Source organism: Vidua chalybeata, chromosome 6, assembly GCF_026979565.1.
Source record: "Vidua chalybeata isolate OUT-0048 chromosome 6, bVidCha1 merged haplotype, whole genome shotgun sequence".
NCBI classification, from domain to species: domain Eukaryota; kingdom Metazoa; phylum Chordata; class Aves; order Passeriformes; family Viduidae; genus Vidua; species Vidua chalybeata.
The window spans coordinates 36095608-36121812 of record NC_071535.1 but is presented as its reverse complement, the minus strand read 5'-3'; the positions used below and the strand labels follow the sequence as shown (position 1 = coordinate 36121812).

The following is a 26205-nucleotide window of genomic DNA, read 5'->3' as shown; positions in this document are numbered from 1 at the left end:
GCCGCCGGCACGGGGGCACCGGGCCGCCCGCTCCGGCCCCAACGCCCGGGCCGCGCCGCCGCTGGGGCCACAGCCTCCCGCTGGCCGCGGCGGGTGCAGAGCGGCGCGTCCCGGCCCTCCACGGCGCCACTCCGCAGCCGCGGAGAGCCAGCCCTGCTCGGCCGAGGGGCGGAGAGGCAGCGCGGGCAGGGCACGGGCTGCCCCCGAGGGCGGGCAAAGGGAACCGCGGCGCGGCGCCGGTCTGCAGCCTCACCATAGCTCGCTCCGGGGCCTGCGCGGGGGCCCGGCCGCCCGCCGCTCCCGCCGCGGGACCTCTGTCGGCTCCGTCCGCCATTTTGAGAACGAGGGACGCGGCCGGCGGCGCCGTCACGGCCCGGAAGGAGCCGCCGCCGTCACCGGGCGCTGCGCCCGCAGCCCAGGGCCCGCCCCGCGCGCAGCCGCCGCCGCGCGGGGCCTCGGCAGCGCCTCGTGCGGGAGGCCGCAGCAAAGCCCGGCCCGGGGGCTCGCGGATCGGCCGGCACGGGGAGCTCGTGCTGACCGCGTGTGCTGAGCTACGTGGATAGAGTCCCTCTGCAGGCACCTGAACTGTACCCTCTGGGTGCTCACTTCGCGCCCTGCTGTACGGAGTCAGGTTGGAAAAGACCTCTGAGATCATCGAGTCCAAGCTAGGACGGAACACCACCTTTTCCTCCAGCCCATGGCACTGGGTGTCACGTCCAGTCTTTCCTTAAGCATCTCCAGGGACAGTGACTCCACCTCTCTGGGCAGCCCGTTCCAAAGTTTAATCACCCTTTCGGTGAAGAAGTTCCTCCTAATGTCTAACCTAAACCTCCCGTGGTGCAGGGGTCTGTCTCCCCTCATCCTATTGCTAGCAAGATAATAACACAAATAATTTCATCTACACAGGTGCAAAGTCACACCACTTCCGTGTGGCTCCCACATGGGCTAAGCAAAGGGAAAATTTTATTAACTTGGTGTAGGAGGCAACAGTAGCTCTAGGCAAATGCCTAAAGACCAAAAGATCTCCAAGGTCAAAAATTTTCCTCCGCACCTCCTTCCAACAGCATAACTGTTCTGGGTGCTTAGCAGATTTGGCAAATTAGGGCATTTAGGATCTTGATTGATATGTGACAAACACGGCCTATGCATTGCTGGAAGTTTTCCAGATTGTTGCAGTCCAGTTGTACAATTCCCTGTGTTTGCACCTTCCTAAGGCTGAGGAAATAGGCAAATAGCCATAGCATTGGATCTTGGGGTCCATTTCAAATGCCTGATACCTTGGATATTGGGAAGACTGCCTCTTCCCACTGTAGTCTTCCTGTTTCAAGCCTCCAAGCAGCTTTTCCACTTTCTTCAGTTATCAGTATGGATGGGATAAAGTTTACAGGTGATCTTTTCAGGTATAGCCAATGATTTTTTGTACTGCACTCAGCCACAGGTACTCTCAAAGTTCTACTCTATGTTCAAAACATCTGAATGTAGTTCCTCTGCCATAGCTACCAGTCATCTTCATATTAAGTCCTGCAGACATTTTTACATTACTGAAATCTGTCACTTAAAATCACCTTCACTGAGACAGGTTTAGGTATGAGGTGTAAAAAATACAAAGTGAATTTTGCCATGAGACAATTAACAATCTCATCTCGTTCTGTCTGTCCATCTTGCTGATCTGTACCCAATCCTTTCCAATAGCACAGCTGCCCGCTAACCAGAAGTGTTGTTTGCACAACAACCAAGTTTGGACTGTAATTACTGGAGTCCTCCACCTGTTTTGGCATCAACACTAGCAATTGTATACTCCAGCTTCCAATGTAGTCGAGCAAGGGAAGCAAGGCAGAATTCCAGGACAGCAATAAATCCAGTCAAGCAGCAGGAGGGCTGCCTGCAGCCCCCTGTGCTGCAAGGCAAGCAGCTAGCCTGGCTACCTCTTTTAGCTAGCTATCAGTAGGGGTTTGCTTTACTGTGGGACTTCTAGAAGTTATGCTAATGTAAATCAACTGCTTTAATTGAACAGGAGTTTCTGTTAGACTTATTTTAAAAAATTATTATTAAAAAAAAAATTGGAAACCCACATGCGCTGAGAGACAGCAAAGAAAGTGTCAGCAAACCTCTTAAAAAAACAAGTTGGCACCATTGCCCAGGCAGAAATAGCACAAAACACCAGGATCTCCATGGATACTACAGTAATAGAGGAAAGAAGAGGAACGAAAGAGGAATTCAGATCAATTTTAATACAGACAAAATGCTTGACAGCCTTGCTAGAGCTAAAATAAAATGGTAGAGCTTCAGGAAAAAAGTGAGCAAACCCTAGTTCTCCAGATTACTCCTGAAGATTACCAGGATTGCTGATTGATGTTTATTTAGAAACATTTCTTCAGGGTGTTTTTTCTGGGGGGAAGAGTAGACAAGCAAGATGAAAGGCAGCTGAAAAAAACCAAAGCAAACATACATGAAGTCCTGCAAAAGAGTAACTAATTTATGAAGGACATCTAAAAAGTTGTGTCTTATATTAATGCAGTCTAATTGATGTGAAAAATGTTTTTTCTTGATCAATCAATGCTAATTATTATCAATGCTAAAAATTAAATCTTTGTCTTATGACAAATTATATAAGAAAATATAATTACAATTAAACAATATTGAATTAGAAATTTCTAATACCTGAAGTTGTTTGAGAATATTATGTTAAATAATAAAGTGTGATGTGACTTGACAGAAGCTTTTTCACCTAAACTCATACTTAAGATCGGAAGAAAAAAATCTCAACAAAAATGGGCAGCAGTTAGTAAACTGAGTTGATAGCAAAGAATAATTTAGCAATTATGAAACTGTGCAGTTGCTATAGCAAGGTTTAAAATGTTGTTTGTACATATATATATATTAAAATGTTCAAAATACCATAAAAAGACTTCTGTCAGGAGCAAAATAGGTCAACTGCCTAGATTTTTCGAGCAGGTAGAATTATAATACCGTCACGAGAAAAAGCGAAAGTTTACATGCTGTATTTGCAAGGAAGCAGGATGAGACACAGATCTCTTCGTACGCCTGGGTTTCCTTCTGCTTTAACCTAGGCATTTCCAGGCACCCCTGCGGCTGGAGGGGAAAGCGGGAACACTCAGGGCCCGGGCAGCGTGGGGAGAGCCGAGATCCCCCGGCCTCGCCGGACAGAACCTCCAGCACAGGGGGAGCGCCCACCCCCGGCCCCGCTGGCATCGGTCCTCCGAGCCAGCGCGGCCGAGCGCGGGCCGGCCCGGCCGCGGGGGAGGTGGACGCGGAAGTGCCGGGGCCGGCGGCGCAGGGCTCGCCCGGGGCGGGCGCGGTGGCGGCGCGGCGCAGGATGCTGGGGCTGGCGGCGGGGCTGCTGGCGGCGGCCGCCGTGGCGCTGCTGCTGGACTGGTACGGGCCGCCGGGGGCGCCGCCGGCCCCGGGGCAGCGCCGCCGCTGGGCCCCGCAGCCCGCGCCCGGGGCGGCCGCCGCCAGCCTGCTCTGGGTCGTGCAGGTGAGCGGGGCCGGGCGGGCGAGGGGCGGCCGAGCCGCGGGCACGGCGGGCAGGGCGGAGGCGCGCAGTCAAGTCCAGGTTACAGGTGTTTGGCCAGGCTGCCCGAAAGGTCGCGTTGAGGAATATGTTCAGTGCCGGCAGCTCGATGTGCAGCTGCACGCCGAGCTCTGGAGGGCGGGAGCCCGAGGCGAAAGGCCGAGACCTGTGAAATCCTTTACACAGCGAAGAGCACAGGGCACGGGGACCTGTGACCCGGCCAGGGGATCGGACTCACAGGCGGCAGGAGCCCATGACCCACAGACTTGCTTGCTCTCGGACTGTGAGGGTATAAAAGCCCGGGGATTCCTTTCTTTGGGGCACCTTCTCAGAGGTACCCAAGTCGGACTGTTATTTTGTTAATTACTACACCAAGATTAAATAATTTTAATGACCCCGAAGTCTGAGCTATGGGAAACCTGGAGCTGAGCTGGTGAGGAAACCTGGTCTGACTGTGAGTGTGGGGGTGTAGCTGTGAAGGGGCCTCATCGGTCCCAGGTGGTGTGAGTGTGACTGCCAGAGTGGCTCCTGGATGGTTGCACAGAGAAGTTTCCTTATCAGACAAGATGTGTGTGGTGGAAGCGGGTTATTAAAAATCACCTAATTATTACACTACCCTATATATTGCATCAGTACCTGATGCGGTATTATCTAATATCCTGGGGAGAAATGCAGGCTCTGCCTGTCCCTTTCCCCATCCAAAACCTCAGAAAAGTTGTGTGGCTGAGAAAATAGCTTTACTGATTTATAGCAGTAGAAGGTACTGTGCCAGTATTCAGAAGGTTAAATGTACACAGCTTTGTTTCCAGGTTAAACATAAAATCCAAGTTGACCTGGCATAGTCGTGGAAGCAAATTGTCACGTCTTAGGGTTTCTGTGGCCTCTTCTGTGACTCTTCTCCCCAGAGCATTCCCAAAGCACTTAATGTAGAACTAGCCACAAAAGTGTTTACATATTTGTAGTTAATCTATGGCTGAGATGTTGCAGGGATTGCTTTGCATTTCCTTCTAACAAATAGCTGCTTTTAGTGTTTTGTTTTCATTCTCAATCTCAAGAACACTTTGCCTGACTTGATTAGCTGCAGGCAGTGCTCTTAGTGGATGAGCTGGCATATATAAGTCCTTTGGTTCTCTCTAATTGGTGGTGTAATTTTTTTTCATTAATTTTTCCTTAAGTGACTTAAGGCTTATTTTTACTGCAGAGTAAGAGTAAGCATATCAAGAGATATGCTTGAAATAATGTAAGGAAAGCCCCTATCGTGAGCTGCTGTCTTGTGAAGAGTCAGATACAGTAGGATATAGCTGCTGCAGAGCTATACTGACAAGCAGTGCACAGGCCCATGTTTCTCTTGCTGTGTTCTCTCTGGTTGTGTCACTTCAAGTGGAGCTCTCCCAAGGACAGGTCATAGCACAGCTAATTTGAGACTTGGCTTTGCTTTCAAGTGGTTATGTTCTCTTTCAGATGTGCCCTTTAACAGCTGCTTTATCATTGACCTAACTTGGAAACTAATCAAGCACCAAATCCAGCCTTGTGCCTGATGATGTTATGGGAAAGAGGCCTCAGGCTCCCTGGTGATTCCATAGGTCTAGCCTAGGTCACTGAATAGAGCTCAAGATGGTCAGTTCTGCCCCCAGCAGTTCCTGCCTTGTTTTTCTTCCCATACACAGGACTATCTCTTCTTAAATGGAACTAAACCACAGTCTTTCTACTTTAATCTTCTATTAATGGCTCATCCATTTATTGTAGCAGAATTTCTCTTACCCACTGCCAAACAGACACTCTAGTTCAGCATTTGACAAGCATATAATTATTTCTCCTGTTTCTGTCAGCTGAAAGCATTCTACTGTTGCTCTAGACCTTGTAATTCTCCCTCCTTAATTCCTGCCTCTCCTGAACCACATCTTTGCTAGATAAGGAATGTTAATGGTGATTTCTCCTCACCCCTAAATCTCTTCCAGCCCATTTTAATGAAAGTAACTGCCTATGATGCAATGAGAGGCCAAGTATCCACATCAATCAGAGGGAGGGGAGCAGCAAATGGGCTTTCACCTACATTTTGGAAAGCAAATAGGAGCATTACAAGCTTTTCATCTTGCCCACTGTCTTTCTTCTTATTGGGATATCATCTGAAATTAATTTAAAAAAAAATTTTAAAAAGGGGCGGGGGAAGAAGCTGCACTTCTGAGATCTTCATATGTCATGGCTGTTAGTGATGAGAGAAACTTAGTCCCAGCTCTCAGAAGTCCCAGGACACTGTAACTCTTAGAAATTACAAGTTCAACCTTTTTTTAAATCTTAAACTCATGGGGAAGAAAAGTGGGAAGGTCATTGTAGGAAATTAGGCTTCCGAAACACTCTGCTGTAAGGTTGGAAATTTACATTTGCTGTAGTTACTGGTAGAGCAGGAGTAAAGTTTTTTGTAAGACTTCTTTCTCGAGAATAAAAACTGTAGAAGTTTTGATTTTCTCTGTTTGATTGCTGAGATAAATTATTTGCAAATCCACAGGCTGAAAAGAAGCAAAACAAGTTGTATCCTTGTCAATGATTAAATGAGGTTTGATGTATCGAGGTAGTTTTGCTGTGCTCTTTGCCTCACACTAATTTTACTGCGTCAATGAAAGTGAAGATAAAGTTGTATCTAAAAGTGTTTGCCTTTTTTAGCATGCAATTCTGATCTAGGCAAAAATTCCATATCATTCTGAATGGGGAGTTTTCCTAAGCAGAATTAAAAAACTGTATTCAGGTAATATTTTCTTTGTATACAGATGACTGAATAAGTAGAAGTAAATAATTTTTCTCCAATATATTTTATCTGGATTTTTCAAAAACTACAAGCTCTCAAAGAACAGGTTTATTAAACTGAATGTAAAAGTTAATGTTTTCCTTTCCAAGTGGTATTGTCAGATGAGCATTTGATGCTTTTTGAGCATCAAATACCATTTGTTCAAACTAAGGAGGACAATTAATTAATTGATTGACTGAAGTAGAATGGAAAGTGGAATTGAAACAATTCACACAATGGTTCGTTTTGTTTTGTTTTGTTTTTTGTATAATACTGAAAAGCCACAATGCAAAAAAATAGAAAAATCTTATATTTCTTATTCTCCTCAAACGGCTCTTCTGATGTGAGGGTTTTGACTGATTCAGAAATGAACAGCATCTTTTACAGTTACATACAAGTCATATCATCATTTCTTAGGCAATCTTTGCCTTCTTGAAGGCACATGGAATAGGATCTAAACACACTTGTTTGATCCAATAAAATGCTTGGATAGAATGTTAAAAATCCTTCCACTCAGCTACTGGAAATGTCACACCAGGTATAAAACAAATTTTCAGTACATTTCAAGTTCTAGGTAGCTTTAACCTATTGCTTTGCAGAACTACTTTGTATTCTTACTTGCAGCAAAACCAGTGTATTGCACAGAAATTCTCAGAATTTGAAAGGCAACAGGCCACTTGCAAACATCACAATTTACTGTGGATACCTAAGTATTTCCTCATATTTTTGTATTCTCTTAGATTTAAGGAAATTTTCTTGAATTGAATGTGATTTTAGGGGTTAGAGTTGCAATATCATTTGTTTGTTCTGCTTTCCTTCTCCCCTAGTCACATACTTCTGTTTCTCCCTGTATCCCTTAAACTGACATGAATTACTGTGACTGCTCTTATGTTGCATTCTTATGTATACTTGGCTTTCTTTGCGGAGCAACCTGGGTAGCAATAACCCTCTGCTTGGGGCAGTGTTTCACTCTTCTTTTTTGCAGGTGTCAGATATTCATATCAGCAAATTTCGGGATCCCAAACGAGCTCCTGAATTCGAAAAATTCTGTTCTGAAACAATTGATGTAATTCAGCCAGCACTTGTTCTAGCAACAGGTAAGCAATTGAAAAGTGTGAATTTCCTGTTGAGTGTACTGTCAAAGGAACAGCAAATAGGCAAAGTTCTAGGATCTCAAGAGAAAACTTTAAATATTCAGGTATCTTAAGCAATGGAAATGGAATTGCAGCTGAAGGGAGACTGCTAGAAGCTGAAAAGAATAACCTCTCAACAAGGGAATTATTATTTTCTTTAGCATTCAGTTTCTTCAGTGAGTTTAGTGTGTTCTATATGTAACAGACACAATCACACAAGATAGCTATTGTTTTCCCAATAGGTGTTGCTGCATCTTAGCCCTTGCTAGCAGCCACCTTCTGTCTTGTCCTGGTCATGATTCTACATTCTTTGTGTTTGAAATTACAGAAGTGAGCAATGTCTGTGGTTAGCCACTAGGATACAGTTCCTCTCTCAGAACAATCCCTACTCATTTGTATGAAATTCACCTGTGAATTAATGTAAGATTTTATTGTTGGTTTCCATTTGAACATATCATACCAAGAGAGGTGAAATAAACCTTGCCACTTCACTTGACAGCTTGCTATAGAAATAGATTAAGTTTTGACAAGAAAATCTAAAAGACTGAGCCATTACTGTGTGCAAGGCTTTAGAATCCTAATGCTAGACCTGGAGTTTTGTTTCTGCAGAGAATTACTTATCTAATTAGTGAAAGTGCTGCAGTGATGTGGTCAATAGATGTCTGATGAGGCTGCTGCATGTGCATTAGAAGGCATTTACCTTGCCCTTGTGGACCAGATACAGAAACATGCAGATTGCACCCAGGCCTGCAGCTACTTAGACTTGGAGGCAGGGATGGCATGCTTGTCTAGTTACAGTATTTGTATAAGCTGTGTAGGCCTCTAGTTATATCTCACCTTTGTACACTCTCAGGTGATCTGACAGATGCTAAGACAAGAGATAAACTGGGATCTGAGCAGGTAGAAGATGAGTGGAAAACTTACCAGTCAATCCTGAAGAGATCAAGGGTCATGGAAAAAACCAAGTGGATAGACATCAAAGGGAATCATGGTAAGAAGAAAATGAAACATTTCTGTTTTTCCTGTGATTGCACATTACAGAATATAGAGGTAAAGTCTTAGTACTCACTAGTGTGATTCAAGAATCAGGAGAAGGGCTTGCCATCCACATGTCTACTGAGACATGTGGATGTCTCAGTAGAGTGTCTACTGACACTTTGTTTACAAGCTCTTACTGGAGAGTTTTAGTACCAGAGAAGTAAGAGTCTTTTACCTGGCAAGTGGTAGAACATGACTTCAGATGTTAGTTTCCATGTCATTATTTTATATACCACATTATTTAATGGAGGGGCAAACTGTAATCTTACCATACTGAAGAAATGGTTTCAATTTACTTTTCATGGACTTCCCCCTCACAGGTTTAAGTTTAAAAGATGTCACATGTCCAGAAGCTAAAGGAAATTTGGTTTCTTTTGAATAGAAGGGAGTCATGGGTGTTTAGATCCATCAGCTGTTGCTGTACTGTAAGCATTGAAACAAGCTGACAGTCATGTAGGCTGTATAAATGGGCTGTACAGGAAGCTGCACTGCGGGGAAGAAAGTGCATGCTTTGTCATATATACTCATTTTCCTATTAGGTTTCTGTTACCAGCATTAATGGAGAAGTGGAACTGTTGCAGTGCAGACCTCCCCAAGCTGATGTCTGTTCTACACACACTATTCTCTGATGCTATGACTACTTTATTTTCCATGAATGAGTTAAGTCTTACTTACAGAGCATGCACCCAGCCCAAAAAAGCTTTTGAAAAGCTCTGTGGTCAAAATGGAGACAGGTTTAGTTTTTGGCTGCTAAATAACAATTTATATTCCCACAATGCCTTTATCTTTGAATTGAAACTTGAATGAGAAAACCATTCCCATTTAACTGCTTTGAGGATATAATGTCTCCTCTGCACAGTTAGTTTGCTTGTCAATCATGCATTTTTTAAAAAGTAGCTCTTCAGCATGTGCTGAGAATGCTTTATCTCAACATTACCTAGTTAGATACAGGGGCCAATGATCAATTTGATCTGAAAGTTTCCTTATTTCCTTTTTTACTCCTTTACAGATTCATTCAACATTCCAAGCCTGGATAGTGTTCAGAATTATTACAGGTACTTTTATTTACCATACAGATGCAGGTATATTCAAGGTCAAATTAACTAAACAATATTCTGTTTTCAGTTACCACAGATGTGCTTTTTCACTGAATTTCCTGTAACCCAGGATCATATCTACTATTCCCTCTGTCTTTTGCATTGCCAGTTAGTAGAGCAGAATTGATTGAGAAAATAGAAAATTCTTTGTGCAGATTTCTTATCTCTTATCCTTCTGTGTTTTGTAATTGAGTATGTTAAATCTGTCTGTCTAGAAAATTTTCAGTCACACTCTAGGAGAGAGAAGATGCAAGAATGAAATGGAGTTGTTTTTTCAATATATAAAAATCTAAATAATATTTTAAAATATTAAAATTCTAAAAATTGCTTGCAGAAATAAAAATAGAAGCTAGGAAAAACAGTTATTCAACACCACATTCTGGTTTTCATTATGCATTAAAATTAAAGAGGGCAGTGAGGTATATAGAAATACAATATTTTTACACAAAAACATAGGTTCCTATTATATGTTCACAGCATTAGCAGAGGATTAATCAACTGTTACACATACTCAAAGTGGGATTAAAGGAAGAAATTGTATTGAAGTTGTATTGTATTGAATTGTGTTGTCATGGTGTTCACAGAGATAATGTTAGCTTAAAAATATTGTGAAAGGGTTTTTATAGCATTAGAAGTATGGAAAACTTGTTTTTAATATATTGGCTTGTATTCTATTCAGGTCAACCTTTCTGGTAATTTTATTGTTCTGATTGGTGGAGAAACAGGGACGTGAACTGATTTTTGGATGGCTGTATTCAAATTATACTCATCATCTGGACTCAGGAATGTTTTGGCTTCCACAAATCATGCATGGAATAAAACAAAATTAAAACAAGTAAAAAAACCCAAATGTGCACAAAATGCCCATCCCAAAACCCCCAAAGAATTTAAAAAAAAAATACAACCTAAACTTAATGAATTTTAGTAATTCTCGTATTAACTCACAATCATTTTAGTTACAGAATTTAATCCTTAATAGAGCAATTTAGGTGGTACTGTTAGTTGAAATGTCATGTCTTTGCCAGTGGAAGATATGCATAATTCTCATCTAGCACAAAGTATCAAAAGCACTTCAATTTTGTAGCTCAGAAATAGTAAAATTACCTGTTGTCAATGGAAGGAAAGAAAGCAATGTATGTTTGTCATGGTTACAAGCTCTCCTAACAGGACTATTTCCATCTTATTTTGTTAGGAAATACTCTGCCTGGCGTAAAGATGGTTCTTTCCATTACATCCACACTACCTCTTTTGGGAACTATTCATTCATCTGCGTGGACGCCACACTCAGCCCAGGCCCTAAGAGACCCTATAATTTTTTTGGGATTTTAAATATGGTATTGTATAAGTCTTTGCATTCCGTTTTGCTGGCTGTTTTATTTCTGTAGTGGCTTGTTTGGAGGTTTGGGGTTTTTTTAATATAAAAAAATTGTTTGAAAGATTTGTGTTCATCTATAAGAGTGTTTACATTTTTAAGTTATAATGCATGTGAGACATTTATTTAGCAAAATGGATTTGTCACCTGCCTGTTTCAGAATCAAATGGCAGAGCTGTCTTTGATGGCAACAGAAAGTCTACACAGCAACCATACTATCTGGTTTGGCCACTACCCCACCTCGACAATCATCTCCCCATCCCCTGGAATACGAACACTAATGAGGTAAGATCTTCTTATCCTGTATGTTTTCAGCATGAAGTACATTTCTTGCCTGTCTTCACATGCTCATCTTTCACTTTTCAGATTTTCTGCAGTGATATTTCCTTCCCACCCAAATAATCACAATTCTTATTAGTTCTGCCACAGCCTATTTATGTGGACATCTCCATACAATGGGTGGGCTGATGCCAGTCTTGCACAGTCAACACCGTGGTGGCACTCTGGAACTTGAATTGGGAGACTGGATGGATAACAGGAGGTAAGAAAAGCCCATATGAGCAAATAATTTTATGAAACCTACCTTACTGTACTGTGATTCCCTTTTATGGTGTGTGGTGAATTTGAAAGAAGCATGAGATCAGCCTGACTGGTTATTACTATTAGTGCTTTTGACAAAAAGTATGTTTGGGATTTTTCCCCATATCAACAGTGTGCTAATAAATTAAATATTTTTAATTAATTCTTGATATTTAAAAACTAAAAAGGGGACATCTAAATGTGTATCCAGATAGTGTTTAATATTCAAATGTAGATAAATAAATTGTAGTAAAATTCAGCATCACTACTTCAAAATACACATGCTCTGCAGTAGCTGTTATAATTCTTGACACAGAAATAGTCCACCTGAGAAATGTTACCTTACTTGCATATCAAAAAGTGTCTGATGCTACGTGTAGTGTATAGTAATACATAAGCTTTTCTTCTGCAGTAATCCAAAGAAGGATACTGGTATGAATATAGGGGAAGAGCACGCTGGGACCCTTGTCCTGAGTTAGAGTACCTACACAGACACTGTGGAAATGTACATTATATTTGAGTTCTTTAATGTAATGTTCATCTATCTGATTCATGTGCAAAAATCCATAGATCTTCACACTTGGAACTTTTGGTACTGCTTCTATGATTTATAATAAAATTAACCTCATCAGAGGTAAGCAACTGTATAGTTAATACAGCAGAGTTGGAAAATGTAAGATCAACTACAGAAGAGAATAAATGGAAAATAAAGCCAGGTTCTTTAGGAACTTGAGAAGCATGGAAATCAGCTGTTCACACAGCAGTTTGTATTAACAAATTTTTTTTCCTTTAATTATAGATACAGGATCCTCGCGTTTGATCATGACCTCCTCAGCTTTGCAGATCTTAACTTTGAGGAGTGGCCTGTAGTTCTCATCACCAATCCCAAATCCTTCCTTTACAGCAGTTCTACTCATGAACCACTAGTCAAAATTCTTTATTCTACTCATATCAGGTAGCCTGTAATGTCTTGATTTCACAATATTTAATTATATTTACAGGAATATACACACAACCTTTTTTTTTTAAATGTTTGTCTGCTGTTTTCAGAATTCACTTTTCTCTGGAAGATTGTTCCAGAGAGCTTGCTTTGTATCATATCTGGGACAAAAAGATTATGTAGTAGTAATTTGTGTTTGTTTTATTTATGCAGTTATTTCCCCTGAGGTCAAATGAACTTTATGTAACCAAAGCTGATCAATTAAGATGTAATTAAAATAGATTCATATGTAATCAATATGCATAGATTAATATGTAATCTGTGTTATTTATCTCACATGTTCACATCAACTCTGCTAATTTCAGGATTTTGTCTGTGTATTTTTCTAAATGATTTCTCTGTTCACTTCAGACTTCTTAGCACTTTGTCTTTTCAATTCTACATCCTTTATATACTAAAACATGAAACGCCTCTGCCAATTTTCATATTAATTTTAAATCTCTCTCCATCTTTCGATTTTTACCTTATCTACTTACCTTTTACATTTATATTTCAGAGTTTTAGGCCCTTTCCAGCATTTTATATTTGCTGTAAGACTAATCTGCTTGAAATACTGCATACATAGGGTTACAGTAAAAAGCAGTTTGTCATACTTTTCAGTTAGGGAGCAGTATCCTACTAGGTGTCCTAATTACCTTCCAGTTTCCTATTCAGAACCTTATCTGAACATTCTTATGATTATATATAATATATGAACTGGTAGAATTGTTCACCATAGCTGTATGAAATGCCTTCATTTGACTAAAACATGCTCTGGAATGCCATTCATATTACTAGAAATGAAAGGAATTGCATGTGCAGTATTTTGAGTCTGTATTAGTATCACTGTTTCTATGAATATAAGCACTACTGCCAAGTGACAATACATTTCTTGGTATTTGAGATCTGTAATATCAGTCTTGCATTCCACTCCATTTGTCTTAAGTGTAGTTACAAACTCTGAGAGGTTATATTCTGACTAGCAAAAAAGACAAAAAGGAAAAAAAAAAAAAAGAAAAAAACCCCACTCCCAACAATAAAGGACTTTAGAGAGAGGGAGCCTGGCAATTTTTATGAAGCCATCTACAAGTATTTGGTTATGTGTCTATGTGTGCTAGAGGATGCATCCCACTTGTGTTAGCAAACATTCCGGAGCAAGAGTTCTAAAATTATTTCTGCCAGGGCCTTAAAACTTCTGCCACCTTTTTGTCTGTTCCACAGCCAGTTTTCTATCCTGTTCTTTTGTGTAGTGTCAGACAGAACTACTTTCTTTTTAACAGTAGGAAAGACCTACTATGTTACCATTAGCCTACAGATATTTCACTGTTATAATTTCTAAATCTTTTGAACTCTTTACTACAAGGCAGCTTAACCTTTAGGGACTTTTTCTTAAGGAAGTAATGACATATCTGCAAGTCCAGTAACAAATCTGTTTATTTTTCTCTTTATTTACTCCTTAGAATTCTGGCATTCTCTCCTTCTGTAATTATCTCTGTCAAAGTCTACATAGATGGAGTTCACCTGGGGAATGCACATCAGGTGTCTGGCCCTCTCTATGTGCTGAAGTGGAGCCCACAAAACTACAGTGAAGGGTTCCATCACATAGATGTGACTGTCCAGGTAAGGTACCTGTTGGCATTCTTTGTATTAATTTTTTTTTTTTCTTGTCATGGCTTCTCTATCACCCTCCTGCCTCACATAACTAGGAATAAAGTAACAGACTTACTTTCATATTTGTCTGATTACAAAACCCAAAGGATTTAATAAAGAAAGAAACATTGACTGCTAACACCAAAATATTCATAAAGCTGCTGGGATAAGGAAAGAAATATTATTTTTCATAAGGAGTATAATAAGACATGACAGAAGTGCAAACTTGAATTGAAATTGGCCAGAGATGTCAAAAATTACAATAAGGGGTTCTAAAGGTATATAAACAACAAGCAGAAACAAAATACTGGCCAGGTGTTAAACAGCAGAGGTGAATTAGTCACCAACAGCTCTGAAAAGGCAGAGGTTCTCAACACTTTCTTCACCTCTGTCTTTACCAGCAGTGTTGGGCCCCAGGCCTTGGGAACAAGGATCAAGCTTGATGCAAACAGAGACTCACTGTCAATGAAAGAAGAGTTGGAGTAAGACCTGGCACAGGAGCTTGATCCTCCAGATCAATGGGTCCTGACAGTTTCCACTCCAGAGTATTAAGAGACTTGGTTGACATCTTTGTGAGGCCACTCTCCATAGTCTTGGAGAAGATGTGGAGATCAGGGGGCATCCCAAAAGACTGGCAGAAGGCTCATGACTCTCCTGTATACAAGAAGGGCTTAAGGGAGGATCTGGGAAATTATAGCCCCTCAGTCTTATTTCAGTCCCTGGGAAAACTGGGAAACAAATCCTTGTGGGGGGCTTTCTCAGGTCAGATGAAGCACATGACTGGGAAGAGCCAACACAGATTAACCAAGGGCAAATTGTGGGCCAAGAAGAACATCATGAAGTTCATAGAAGAAAAGTGTCAGGACTTGCACCCAGGAAAACATAATCCAGGAGTGCAGCACAGGCTGTGATCTGCCTGGCTGGGGAGCAGCTCTTTGAAAAGGGACCTCAGCGTCCTGGTGGACCACAAGCTCAGAGTGAATGAGCAGTGTGCTGGTGCTGCAGAGAAAATGTACTGCATGCTGGGGTACATCCACAAGGGCATCACCAGCCAAGACAAGTCACTATCCTGCTCTACTGAGTGCTTGCCAGGCCACAGCTGGAACACTGTGCTCAACACTGTGCTGTGTTGAATAAATAACAATAAACAATAAACAAGTGTTTGTTTATCTATATGGGTTTATGGCAATACACCAGAAATGAAGCACAACAAAATTTGAAAATATTTTAATATAGGCTATTACCTAGAATTGAACTTCTAGAAAACAATTGGGGGGGGGCAGTAAACAGTCACAGTCTTCCATAAGTTGCTGAATCTCTGACAGGCTCTTCTTCATATGTAGTACTTTCAGGTTATGATTTTATAATTACCAATTTACTTGAAACTGCAGGATTGACTGTAAGTAATCCTTTGTAGGTAGAATTTAATACAGAAGTATGCCAGAGAAGCATATATCAATTGTATCTTTCTGGAAAAGCTGCAATGATAATTACGAACTTTAACTAGACAGTTTTTTGTACCACTGCTATGTAATTGCTCTCATTTTATGTCAATCTAGGATGCTTCAGGAAGAATTGGCACACAGGGCCATTTATTTGGTATGGAAGAAAACCTCTCTCTTAGATTTGGCTTTTGGTCATCTGTTATTCTTCTCACTGACCACTATGTTCTAGTAAGTACTTTCAGCAAAACTGCTGTTACTCCATGTTGGCTTCCCAAGCTGCAGTAGGCATTTTCTTAATTCCTGAAGGAATTTGTAGACTTGAATGCAGTTTACTTTTTCCAGATATGACTCTTTTGGAATTGCAAAACATTTAAAGTTTCTCAAGTTGCACACTTCAACTACAAATGTGCAACAATGGTTTATACAAACAGTTGATGTCCTGGATTTAGTCCCAATTCTCCATTTTTGGGCATAAGTATACGCATTTTGTGCAAGCAGGAAATTGAAAAAGAGCTACTGGAGATAGTAGAAAAACGAAACATTAAACCAAAGAGAAATTCACTGTGAACTGTTGAAATATGTTTTCTGGAAAGAATGCTGCAAGTATTCTCACTGTCAGCTGCTGGCATTATAACTAGCTCCAGTGACGTGGAGGGCAAAATCCCCATTGACTTTAGTCATATATGTTACAGCTCAGTACATGCAAAGAAAGATGTAATGTCTTAGTAGTCTAGGTGCACTTCTAAAACTACATAAGAAAGTCCACATGACTGTAGTTCTTATCATAATTGGCTCAAAGTTATTATCTTTGTTTTGTTAATCAGTCACGCATTCTACACAATGTCTTGAACTGCATTTCTCCTCAGATCAGTGCTCAGACGATGTTTTGCCTTGGAAGTGTAACTACACTTTTTCAATGGATGTGTTTACAAACCCTGTTTTTTAAAGATTTGGCTCTATTGCTTTCAGACATTGAGCAGAATTCAAGTCAGTACAATACAAATCCTAGAACTTAGAAAATCTTTAAGTTTCCTTTTTACTCTTCAGTTCAGTGACACCAACAAGCTTTGAATGTGTTTCACATAGAATCTTTGTACCATTTTATCAGTGTCCATAAGTCATGCTCCAAGGCTGCAATTATTCCAGGCCTGGTTTATAGTCAAAATTGTCTTTTCAGGCTCGAGTGCTCTTTGGACTGACTGTGTTGATTCAGATTACCTTGCTTGTTGTTTTCCGACACCTCCAAAAGCCAGCACTCAAAGGTATCAACTAATGTTTACCTGTGGTTTTTAGTAGATCTGTTTTCCCCTAAACGTTTTACTGTTGACCTGTGTGCTAACAATATGTAAGTAACTGTTCTGTTAATCGCCATATGCATTTTACGTCTGCTGCTGTGGGATTTGACTGGTTTCTCAGAAGCTGCTGTTTCACTTTTAAGGGAAGCTGGAAAAACTCCAATATATCAAATAAAGTAAACTAGAAACTTGAGCAGGTATCTTTGTCTAAACAAAAATTAAGTTGATTGAAATCCAAAGTTTCATTTTAATTTTCTCACTGAAGAATCCAATACATAGGGAAAGGAATGTTTTGTTTTGTATTTTCTATATGTGTGCTTGTTTCACTACAGTTGTCACAGAATTCTCTCTTGCCTGAGTGGAGAAACAGATTTCCTTTTGCAAAGACAGTATTTGTTAACTTTTGCAAAGAACATGAAGAGGATTGGGTCTTTCTCAAAATAATATTAAGGCCATTTCTGTCATAACTTGATACTTTGTGATACATCTGGTAAATGAAAATTATTACTATTAAGCTCATGGTGTTTATCCTTTAAACAATCATTTGAACCACACCCTACTAATGAGATTTTTCTGGAAGCCACCTCCCTTCCTATTCATGTCAGTGTTTGTCCCTTCCTTTATACTCCTAATTGTGTAGCATCCTGAAGTAACTACAGCAACTGCTTACATAGAAGAGAATCAGATTTTCAGTTGCCTTTATGGAACTCAGCAGCTAAATATTAAAAAAACTGACTCTGTGATCAGCTAGGTCCATGTGGACCATGACAAATGTTTTGACAACTTAGTGAACAAATTTGTTAGAGCTGTTGATTTCCAAAGGTGAAGCTTGCCCTCTGGGGGTTAATTCTTTGTGAGAAGGCCACATAATAGGTGTAAGTCTACAAGCTAACTTTTTAGGAAGGCTCTCTTGATCTGCTTCAGTTAGAGAGCTACTACTTCTTTTTTCTGCTAACACCACACACTTGTCAGAATAATGTCATTTTAATGCCTAGCCTTAATTTTGAGTTGCTCTCAGATCTCACTAAAGTAGATTTAATGAAAGGAAATGCAACGAATCTAGTCCATGCTGACCCACCTTTCTGGGTTTGCAGAGTTACTGTTTTGATTCTTTTACTTTTAATTTAATACATACTTTCTCCATGTTTTTCATTCTAGCTAACTTCATTTTCTGGGTATAGAATGGTCGTTCAGTATTATTTACATACAGTAAGTGTATTCCTTTAGATTGCAGGTTCCTCTGCTGTTTTTAATATAGACGGTTATATTTATTGGTTCTTTACTTTCAGTTATCATCGTAATAGTAATGCATTCTTCTGCATTCTTCTGTAGACATACCAAATATTATTTTTATATTCCTTATTTAAAAGAATGAGTAAATAATGTGCAGATTTGTTTCAGAAAGACCAATATTATACATACATATATATCTGGGGAGGTGTTGCAAACTGAATTAAGTGTATTTTTCTTAAATGTTGTCTCTGTTTAGGAAAGCCGGGATTACTTACTCTGACTTCATATTCTCTTCACGTCTTCAGTAAAACAAACACCTTCTATTACTCAATTCTGGTTCTGAATTTATACACCATTCTGGGTAAGTAGCCTAGAGTACTGGAGGACATAAATTGGTATTTTGAAATTACACATTAGATCCTGATGAAAAATAAGAATTCTAACATCTTGGAGAATGGGGAAAATCTATTTAAGTTACAAAATCTATGTGGAACTTCAAAAGTTAATGTCCAAAGAGACTAAAGGTGTATTTGTAAGAGCCTAACTTAGAAGCCCTGAATTAATGAAACACTTAGCTTGTTAAATTACTCTGAAAGTGAAGTGAGTATTTTTAAATTCAGTTTGTCTTTCACTTATTTTTTGATTGTTCGCATCAGAGCTAACAGTCCGAGCTTGTTCTTTGGTAACATCTTGCTGAAATAGCTATTTTCTTGTTAGTGTAGTATGCATAACACAGAGCAGCCTGCCTATTTTAATTTCTAGGCTAAGCCAGGCTGGGATTGTTTGTGACCACATTTTTCATATATCTTGCTGTAATTCTGGGAAAAAAATACCCTTTTCACCTCTCTCATAAGGAAGATATATGTGGTGTTGAAAATTGTCACAGATATGAAACTAATTCAAAAGTATTTTCATTGCATGTCACAACTCCCTGTCATACTGTGGTATTTTCACACCAGACTGCTGTTCTGCTGAATATGAAAACATGAGGCTGATTACTCTGGACAAGCAATAGGGAAGTCTCAGGGTACAAAGGGTTGTGTGGGAAAGGGCTGTGTCTGTGTTGTGTTTCCTGATGATTGGTTTCCTCTCTTGCAGGACCATGGTTTGTAGGTGAACTGATAGATGGCCAGATGGGGGCCTGTTTTTCCTTTGGGGTGTTTGTCGGTGGTTCCTTCTTACAGGGCAGTATGACATTTGTGGTTGGGATTTTACAGGTGAGTATTTATAAAATAAAGGCTAAAAACCAGCTTTTTTTTTCTCAGGGGCTTTTTTCCATTTTTTAATAGTTTTATAAAGAAAGGAGTCTTGGAAGTAGAGAGATTAGTGACCATGCCTGACTATAAGTGGTCTTCCCTTTCTGCAGATTTAAAGAAAGGAAGGAGGTTGTGCATTATTTTCACAAACTTATCTTTTTCTCTAAAAAATGATGTTGCTTTGGACTCCCTGGATATCTGGATTAGAGGCTGTCTCTTTACAGATTTCTAAATTTTCTATCAATTTTCTAGTTTTGCCTTTGGCTAACATACAGTGAGTAAGCAAAAAAAACTGAGTGGCCAGGGCAGCCCTTGCAGCCTTAATAACCCTTCAGATCAGTAGGTGTCACCCTAAGCACACATTGCGTCCAGTTCTCCCAAGAGTGGTTTCCCTATTAATCTGAAAAACAAGGTGTCATTCCTTGGCATTTAAGATAGAGGACCAAACCAGCATTGCCTCCTTCTTTATGGTGTCTCCCTTGTACCAGTGTGACTCCACAGTGGGCTGGGTCAGAGTTAAGCTGACATACAGACCATCTGGTTTTGCCATGCTAATTTTTGGTAAGTCTGTCTCCCTGAATCAGTTCCAGGAAATGTCAGGTGTGTGTTAGTGCCTCTTACTGCAAGGGAATGGGCAGGAATGCTTGGCCTGGGACTCAGGCACAGGCAGTAGCAGCTTTATCAGCTGCAGAGTCGTGGAGGTGCATCCTGAGATTCCATCTCTGGGAACTGTACTCAGCCCTTAGAATGGGACAGCTTTATCTGTGCATGTTTTTAAGCCTTCATAGATGTTACCCAGAACCCTTGGCTGTCTCATTGTCTTATTTTATTTTGCTCTTCCTTTCAGATGATGTTTTTCAACGTGCCATTGATGGCCTATCTGTGCTGGTGCCTGCTGCTGCGATGCCAGGGCCACAGCTTCCATTCCCACATCCGTCACGTCCGACGCCTCGTGGCTGTGCTTGTTCACCTGGCAATGGCCCTGCTCCTGGCCTGGCAGGTCTATTCCTGCTATTTCCTGCAGCGAACATACGGCACCTTGGCGTTCTTCCTCTCCCCAATGAGAACATGGCTGGTGGTACTGACCGCAGCTCTCATTTATAAAACCTGGACACTGAAATCATCAGAGCTCAGAACTTACATAATAGAGATAAAAAACTGTCAAAGCTCCTGAAGTACAATATAAGTACTCCAAGTTCTGTCTTAAAAACTGTCAAGGTACAACCTTATCATTTTGTGATGCTGGAATTCCATACACCCCACCATTAGGTGGTAAGACCCAAAGCTGCACCTGCACTGCTACAGAACTGTATTAAATAGTAAATGTACAATATGTTATACACATTTTCCTTGTATTATACAACATACTGTATAAAATACATTATATAATACAGTTTTGCATTATACATCAATACAGTAAACTGTGGAATAATCTCATCAATGGGTTTTTTTAGTGATACAGAGATAGATATGTCCATATGGCTCACAAATGGAAATGTTTGTCTATTACTACTGTGAATAGAAAAATACTTTTAACTAATTTTTGATTTTTTTTAATAATGCTGCAAAATATGAGCATAGGACTTGATGAGCTTCTGGATTTGTGCTTAATTTGATTTTTATTTCAGGGTTGGCATGTGTTTTTACAAGACTAGACCAGATGTCTTTATGAAGTAATGGTGATTGCAAAGGCGCTGTAGTGGCCCTCACAGTCAGAGTCCTTTGCCCATACATGTTTTCAGTTCATAATGCTGTATACAAGCACATTATAGGCTGTAAGGTGTGTGTATGTATTTGTGTTCATGTTTACCTGAGCTGTGGCCTATAGCTCTTGCCCTGGGAGTGCTGGCTAATTAACAGGCTCACTTTCTGGAAGGAAGGAGTTTCATTTTCCACTGCTGAGGCTGCCAGTCCTCTCACCCATGACTGGTGAAAGAACAGTGAATTATCAGCAGTGCTGGGGTTCTCAGCTTCAAAGCAAAAATGGAGACAATGTCCTCAGGATGGGAGAGGCTGAAGGAATCCTACAGTTTGGTGCCTATAAAGTCTGTAATTTTTGTTTTTCTGGGTCTCAGCCAAATGCACCAAAGAGTGACCTAAGAAAACTAATGTCTTTGTTTTCATTTTTTAATAAGTCCAAAAATGATTGAACAGTTAGTTACATTCATGAAGAATGTAATGATTGAGAGCCAGGAAAGCTGAGGTGCCTTGATCTGTAAAGAACACTGCATTGCTTCACAAACGACCTGCTGTGAGTGGAACACTTAAAATACTTTAGGTAATTTTACAGTAACTTATTTATGGCTTCTCAAGAAAAAAAGAGGGCTAATTTATTTATGGTCCCTTTGGAAAAAAACAGAAGTGACTGTAGTAGAACACAGGAAAATAAATTGGAAGAAAATATTGACTACAACAAGGACTTTTGTTATTTCTAACAGGTGACAGTTTTCCTATTTCTTAATTTCTGTTCTTCAATGATATAGGAAAATAGTAATGTAATGCTAATAATGTAATTTCTTCAATGTAACAGGGAAAAGAGAGAAAGAACACCCATTTACATGAGTTAAATACACTGTTAAGAGAATAAAGAATGTAATTTGTTGCTACAAGTTTGTTTTGCAAAGCTGTTAAAAAAACAGAGACAGGACACAAAATTTATTTGTGAGATACAATACTGAAAAATTGATAATAAAATGACATTTCACAATTATTTTTATGTAATTAGAACAAGAAGTGGCAATAATATACTTCATATCTTTTGACTTGTTCCCATTGTTAAATATAATGTTACCCAATACTTTTACCCTGAGGTTGGCCTCTCCAACAGTCTGCACTGCACACCACTTGAACCCACTGACTGATTAAGCCCCCACACTGAGCATTCATGCATGGCTTGTGTGAAGGCTGAATTTTTTTTTTTTTAAGAAGAAAGAGAAACAAAAGTGCACTTACCAATCTAGAAAATTCTGGGGGTCCAGAAAAGCTGACACACAATGCCCTTTGGCTTCCTCAAACACCTCTCTGGGGCATTGCAGCACTCCAGCACTGGAGAAGATTCGGTGGGGTCCCTGATCAAGGGGTCAGTGCACGCTGGAGACCTGTCCCATCTGATGCGCTGCTGCTGGGACAGCAGGACAATCCGGCTCTGTGGCTGTGTCATCAAAACTCCTGTTGTCCCAGCTATGGGGTCTCTCACCAGCTGTGCAAGAAGCTGATGGACACAGAGTTGAGAGGTGCATTCCCTGTGTGTGCAGAGCAGGTGCTGGGCACTGGATCGACAGAGCCAGCACACCTGCAGTGCCAGTACCTGCTTTTATATATCCCAAGCCCTGGAACAACAGCATTCCCCCCCCCCGGCAGTCATTGGCTATACGTTTTGTTGCCTTCTTTTAAAGGCACACTACTCTTTTATTTTAACACCCATGCTCTAGGGGAAAGTGGCTGATGGGATTATATTTTACTATGTTAATGACTAAAGATTAGCACGAAAGTCAAGCAAACTTCTTCTTTGGCCTTATCAGGCAGTTGTTCCTGTCTCCTTGTGTTATGGTCCAACCACGACACTTTGTTTACTGGATTTACAGAGCCATCCTCCTCTGCTTTGCACTAATTTTGCAGATTTATGGATTTCTCACTTCTCTTCGCTGGAGCCTTGCTTCTTGGTTCCTGCTGGCTATCTTGCAGACAAGAGGGTCTGTTGCACGTAGAGCACTCTTATCATCACTCTACCTGAACCAGATTACAGAGTACAGTAGCAAAACTGAATTTTACTACTTTTTCACTTACTACTTTGAATCTATACTTCTGGTTGCAAAATTCTGTATTAGTGTGGCTAAAACATCAGGTCTCATTTCTGCTTCCTTCCGTGCTTTTCCTAAAGGGTTCTGAGTTGTCTCACAAAGTATTTTCTCAGTTTGAAACTTACTCCAGCTGCTGCTACCATTTCTAGTTGTGGGATAATGCCATCTGCCTGTGATCTTCTTTTCTCTCCTGGTAATCTATTTATAGATTATATAAGCATCTCCTACTGTGAAGAGAAGCCAGTAAAGAGAAGGATAGTATAACAAAAGAGAAGGGCAATGTTAGTAACAGGACTAAATAATCCTGTGCTTTCTTCTTCCACAATCAATGCATAAAAATATTGAATGAAGAGATTAAGCTATTTGAAAGGCGTCTGCCTCAGGTCTCTCCACTTTTGTAACAACAGCTACTATAAACTGCAGTAAGAAACATTTATGTCTGGGCTGGAAAGGTCTTTCCATAGTGTTGATGACATATTGCATGAAATCCTGACATTTAACTGTACAGTTTAGCACTAAACATTAATAGGTGCTCTTATGAAAAACAGCATGTTTTTCTCATTGTCAATGAAGAAGCCAAAAACGAGGACAAGAAACAAGATGAACTAAAAAAAAAAAAACAAAACCAACCCAACCCCCCCCCCAAAAAACAAACAAACAAACAAAAAAAAAAAACAGCCCAAACAACCCAAACAAAGAAAACCAGGAAAGGGATGAAAATGGAAGGGAAGAAAGAAGAGAAGAAAATGAAATATAGGGCAGACAACAGCAATACTTCAATGTACAAAGGGAAATGGAATGGAAATGGGAATGCACAAGACTAATAAATACAAAGCAGAAGATTGTCTTAACCAAAAATAAAAAAAAAGTGTCTCTGCCCAATACTGTTTACATTTTATTACCCTTTACAAATGCTTATTTATAAAGATTGTAGCTGAACTTCCTTACTGTGGTCATGATCTCACATAAAACCAGAAATGCATTAAAGTTTACAAAAAGCCCCTAGCAGCTTTAAGTCAGATTTGAAACCATAACAATGGGGGCTGGAGTAATAAAGCAGTGAAGAGTCCTCAGGATATAGAATGCTATGTGAAAAGGCTCCAGAAACAAAATACTATAAATCCTTATTTAGTTAACAACTAATTTTTCAGAGTCTCAAGCAGAAACTGTAATAGAATATAAGGTTAAATAGTAACTTGATAGCTGATAGAAGGAAAATGTAACTTAGAATTACCTTTGATTACTGTAATACTCAGAGACATCTTCACCCCCGAGGAAAATTTGTCTGTGTAAATGATAATATAATTAACTGGACCCAGATTTGCACATGTGCATTAGGGAATTTTGTCATAGGCATCAGTAATTAAGCATTAGTGACTATTTGTCAGTGTTTGTATGACTCCTCCCTTGACACCTTTTTGAAGAAAAGACTGTACTTGTTTCCTAGAAATTGTGCCAGTGCTCTATGAGTTACAGGAGCTGCTGTTCCGTGTACATGGAAAAATTGGTGGATTATGCCAGAAAGTCAAGATGACCTAAAGAGATCAGTAGAGGAACAAAGAAACAAGGACGCCAGCCAACAGGTTCTAAGGGACCCATCTTAAATCAAGAAGGTAAACAAGACGGTGAACTGCTTTGGCTCAGAATTGTGTCCTTAGAGAAAAAGTAATTCTGGAAGTGTGAGATCATGACCATGGACTCAGGAAACCCACTGACTCAAAAGATGAGCAGTTATGCACACGCAGACCTAGTTAGCAAATATGATGCCAGTCAATTATGAGTAAAAATGAATATGTATTAGATAGAGAGGCAAATGCATGCGTTTCAAGCTGGTTTTGTGGAATTACTACCCAGCACCCATCTTGGTGCAAACATGAAATAAACCAAATATCTTGGCTCTGGGCTAGATACCAGCTTTACACTGCAGGTACTGAACCCTGTTTGAGGAACACCACCAGTTGCGTTGATGGAGATAAGAAACAGATGTATGGGTCTGGTTTTGGGAAAAGGAGAACAGCTTGACCTAAAAAACATAGAATGCAATAAAGGGAAACTTTGTCTTATTTAAGACAATGAGATAAAAGGGAAGAGACTGATTATGATGCTGATATCTCAAGAGACAAAAATAATTAACCATTTGCCCAGAAAGTTACAGGAAATCAGGAGGGGGTTATGAAACATGGTCTTGCCTTATTGTTGTAAAATGTGAAATATGTAAAAATTGTCTTAAGAAAGGATGATATTTAATATTCATATATTTTCAAGCTTAATTAACAGGGAAGAAGATACAATCCACAAAGCAGGTAGCAGCTAACAAGCAAGCTCTAAGTGATGCCCAGATATTAAAGACAAAGTACTTGTTGGCCTCCTTAAAGTTTAGGGCTTGACATTGATCTCAGGCATAGTGGGAGGTTAGCAAAGCTTGGAAAGAATGTACTACTGACAGAGGATACAAAGAATGCAGAGTTTATAGGCCAGGACATCTGGAAGAACTCCCAAGATATGGAAGAAACTAATAAATTCAACTCAGTAACTGTGCTGAAATTGGCTCTGTCTGGATAAAGGTAATTCTGACATGGGGAGATCACGACCACCGACTCAAGAAACTCACCAACCCAAAAGAAGTGAAAGACTGGGCATGTGGACTAATTACCATGAGAAGCAACCTCCAAAGCATACTGGATTTTTCTTACCAGTTATTTGTCACCCTTTGTTAAATGACACCTCTCACAGTACAAAATATATGATAGCTGAAGAGCCACACTATTACAAATATTAAGAAATTAGGACAAGATTAAAAAAATCAGTAGTTTTTGTAACTGATGGCACTTAATTTAAAGAATCTTCTCATTTTGCCTTTTTATTCTTAAGAGGTGACATGAACCAGGATTCACAAGTAAAGGAATACTTCTGTGAGAATAGTAAACACTGGGGTTATCAGGGTGAGGTTTACTTTGACTGTCCCTATCTTTTTGTCTTAAAGCCATTTTGCCTAATGCTGCTAGAGCCGG

General features: G+C 40.0%; 2 protein-coding genes across 7 annotated transcripts in view; one reads left to right on the top strand and one right to left on the bottom strand.

The window, feature by feature from the left end:
* Nucleotides 1-411, bottom strand: part of UBR1 (ubiquitin protein ligase E3 component n-recognin 1) — a 58125-nt gene extending 57714 nt beyond the window's left edge. For 4 of the 5 annotated variants that reach the window (XR_008431385.1, XM_053945194.1, XM_053945193.1 and 1 more), the window contains exon 1: nt 254-411. Coding sequence is in view for 4 of the 5 variants with exons in the window: in XM_053945194.1 (XP_053801169.1) it covers nt 254-334 (81 nt within the window). In the remaining variant the exon portion in view is untranslated. The remainder of the gene's footprint in view (nt 1-253) is intronic. The other variant, XM_053945192.1, reaches the window with a different exon arrangement.
* Nucleotides 412-3404: 2993 nt separating this feature from the next.
* On the top strand, nt 3405-22104 carry TMEM62 (transmembrane protein 62). Of its 2 annotated transcripts, XM_053945436.1 has the most exons (14): nt 3405-3499; nt 7303-7414; nt 8304-8441; nt 9498-9543; nt 10778-10919; nt 11118-11242; nt 11376-11498; nt 12336-12491; nt 13976-14135; nt 15725-15838; nt 16788-16872; nt 18395-18499; nt 19237-19355; nt 20242-22104. In XM_053945436.1, the coding sequence occupies exons 3-14, from the start codon at nt 8402-8404 to the stop codon at nt 20566-20568; spliced, it is 1542 nt and encodes a 513-aa protein (XP_053801411.1). In that variant the 5' UTR covers nt 3405-3499; nt 7303-7414; nt 8304-8401; the 3' UTR covers nt 20569-22104. The 2 variants fall into 2 exon arrangements, with proteins under 2 accessions (XP_053801411.1, XP_053801412.1); XM_053945437.1 differs by lacking the exons at nt 3405-3499; nt 7303-7414; nt 12336-12491 and having other exon boundaries at nt 8317-8441.
* Nucleotides 22105-26205: the final 4101 nt, after the last annotated feature.

What these genes read in the sequence shown, in the direction of transcription:
- TMEM62 (XM_053945436.1), top strand. Translation starts at nt 8,402, where the DNA reads ATGGAAAAAACCAAGTGGATAGACATCAAAGGGAATCATG. An exon ending in GACTGGATGGATAACAGGAG is followed by an intron (nt 11,499 to 12,335) that starts GTAAGAAAAGCC and finishes CTTTAATTATAG; the next exon opens with ATACAGGATCCTCGCGTTTG. An exon ending in ACATAGATGTGACTGTCCAG is followed by an intron (nt 14,136 to 15,724) that starts GTAAGGTACCTG and finishes ATGTCAATCTAG; the next exon opens with GATGCTTCAGGAAGAATTGG.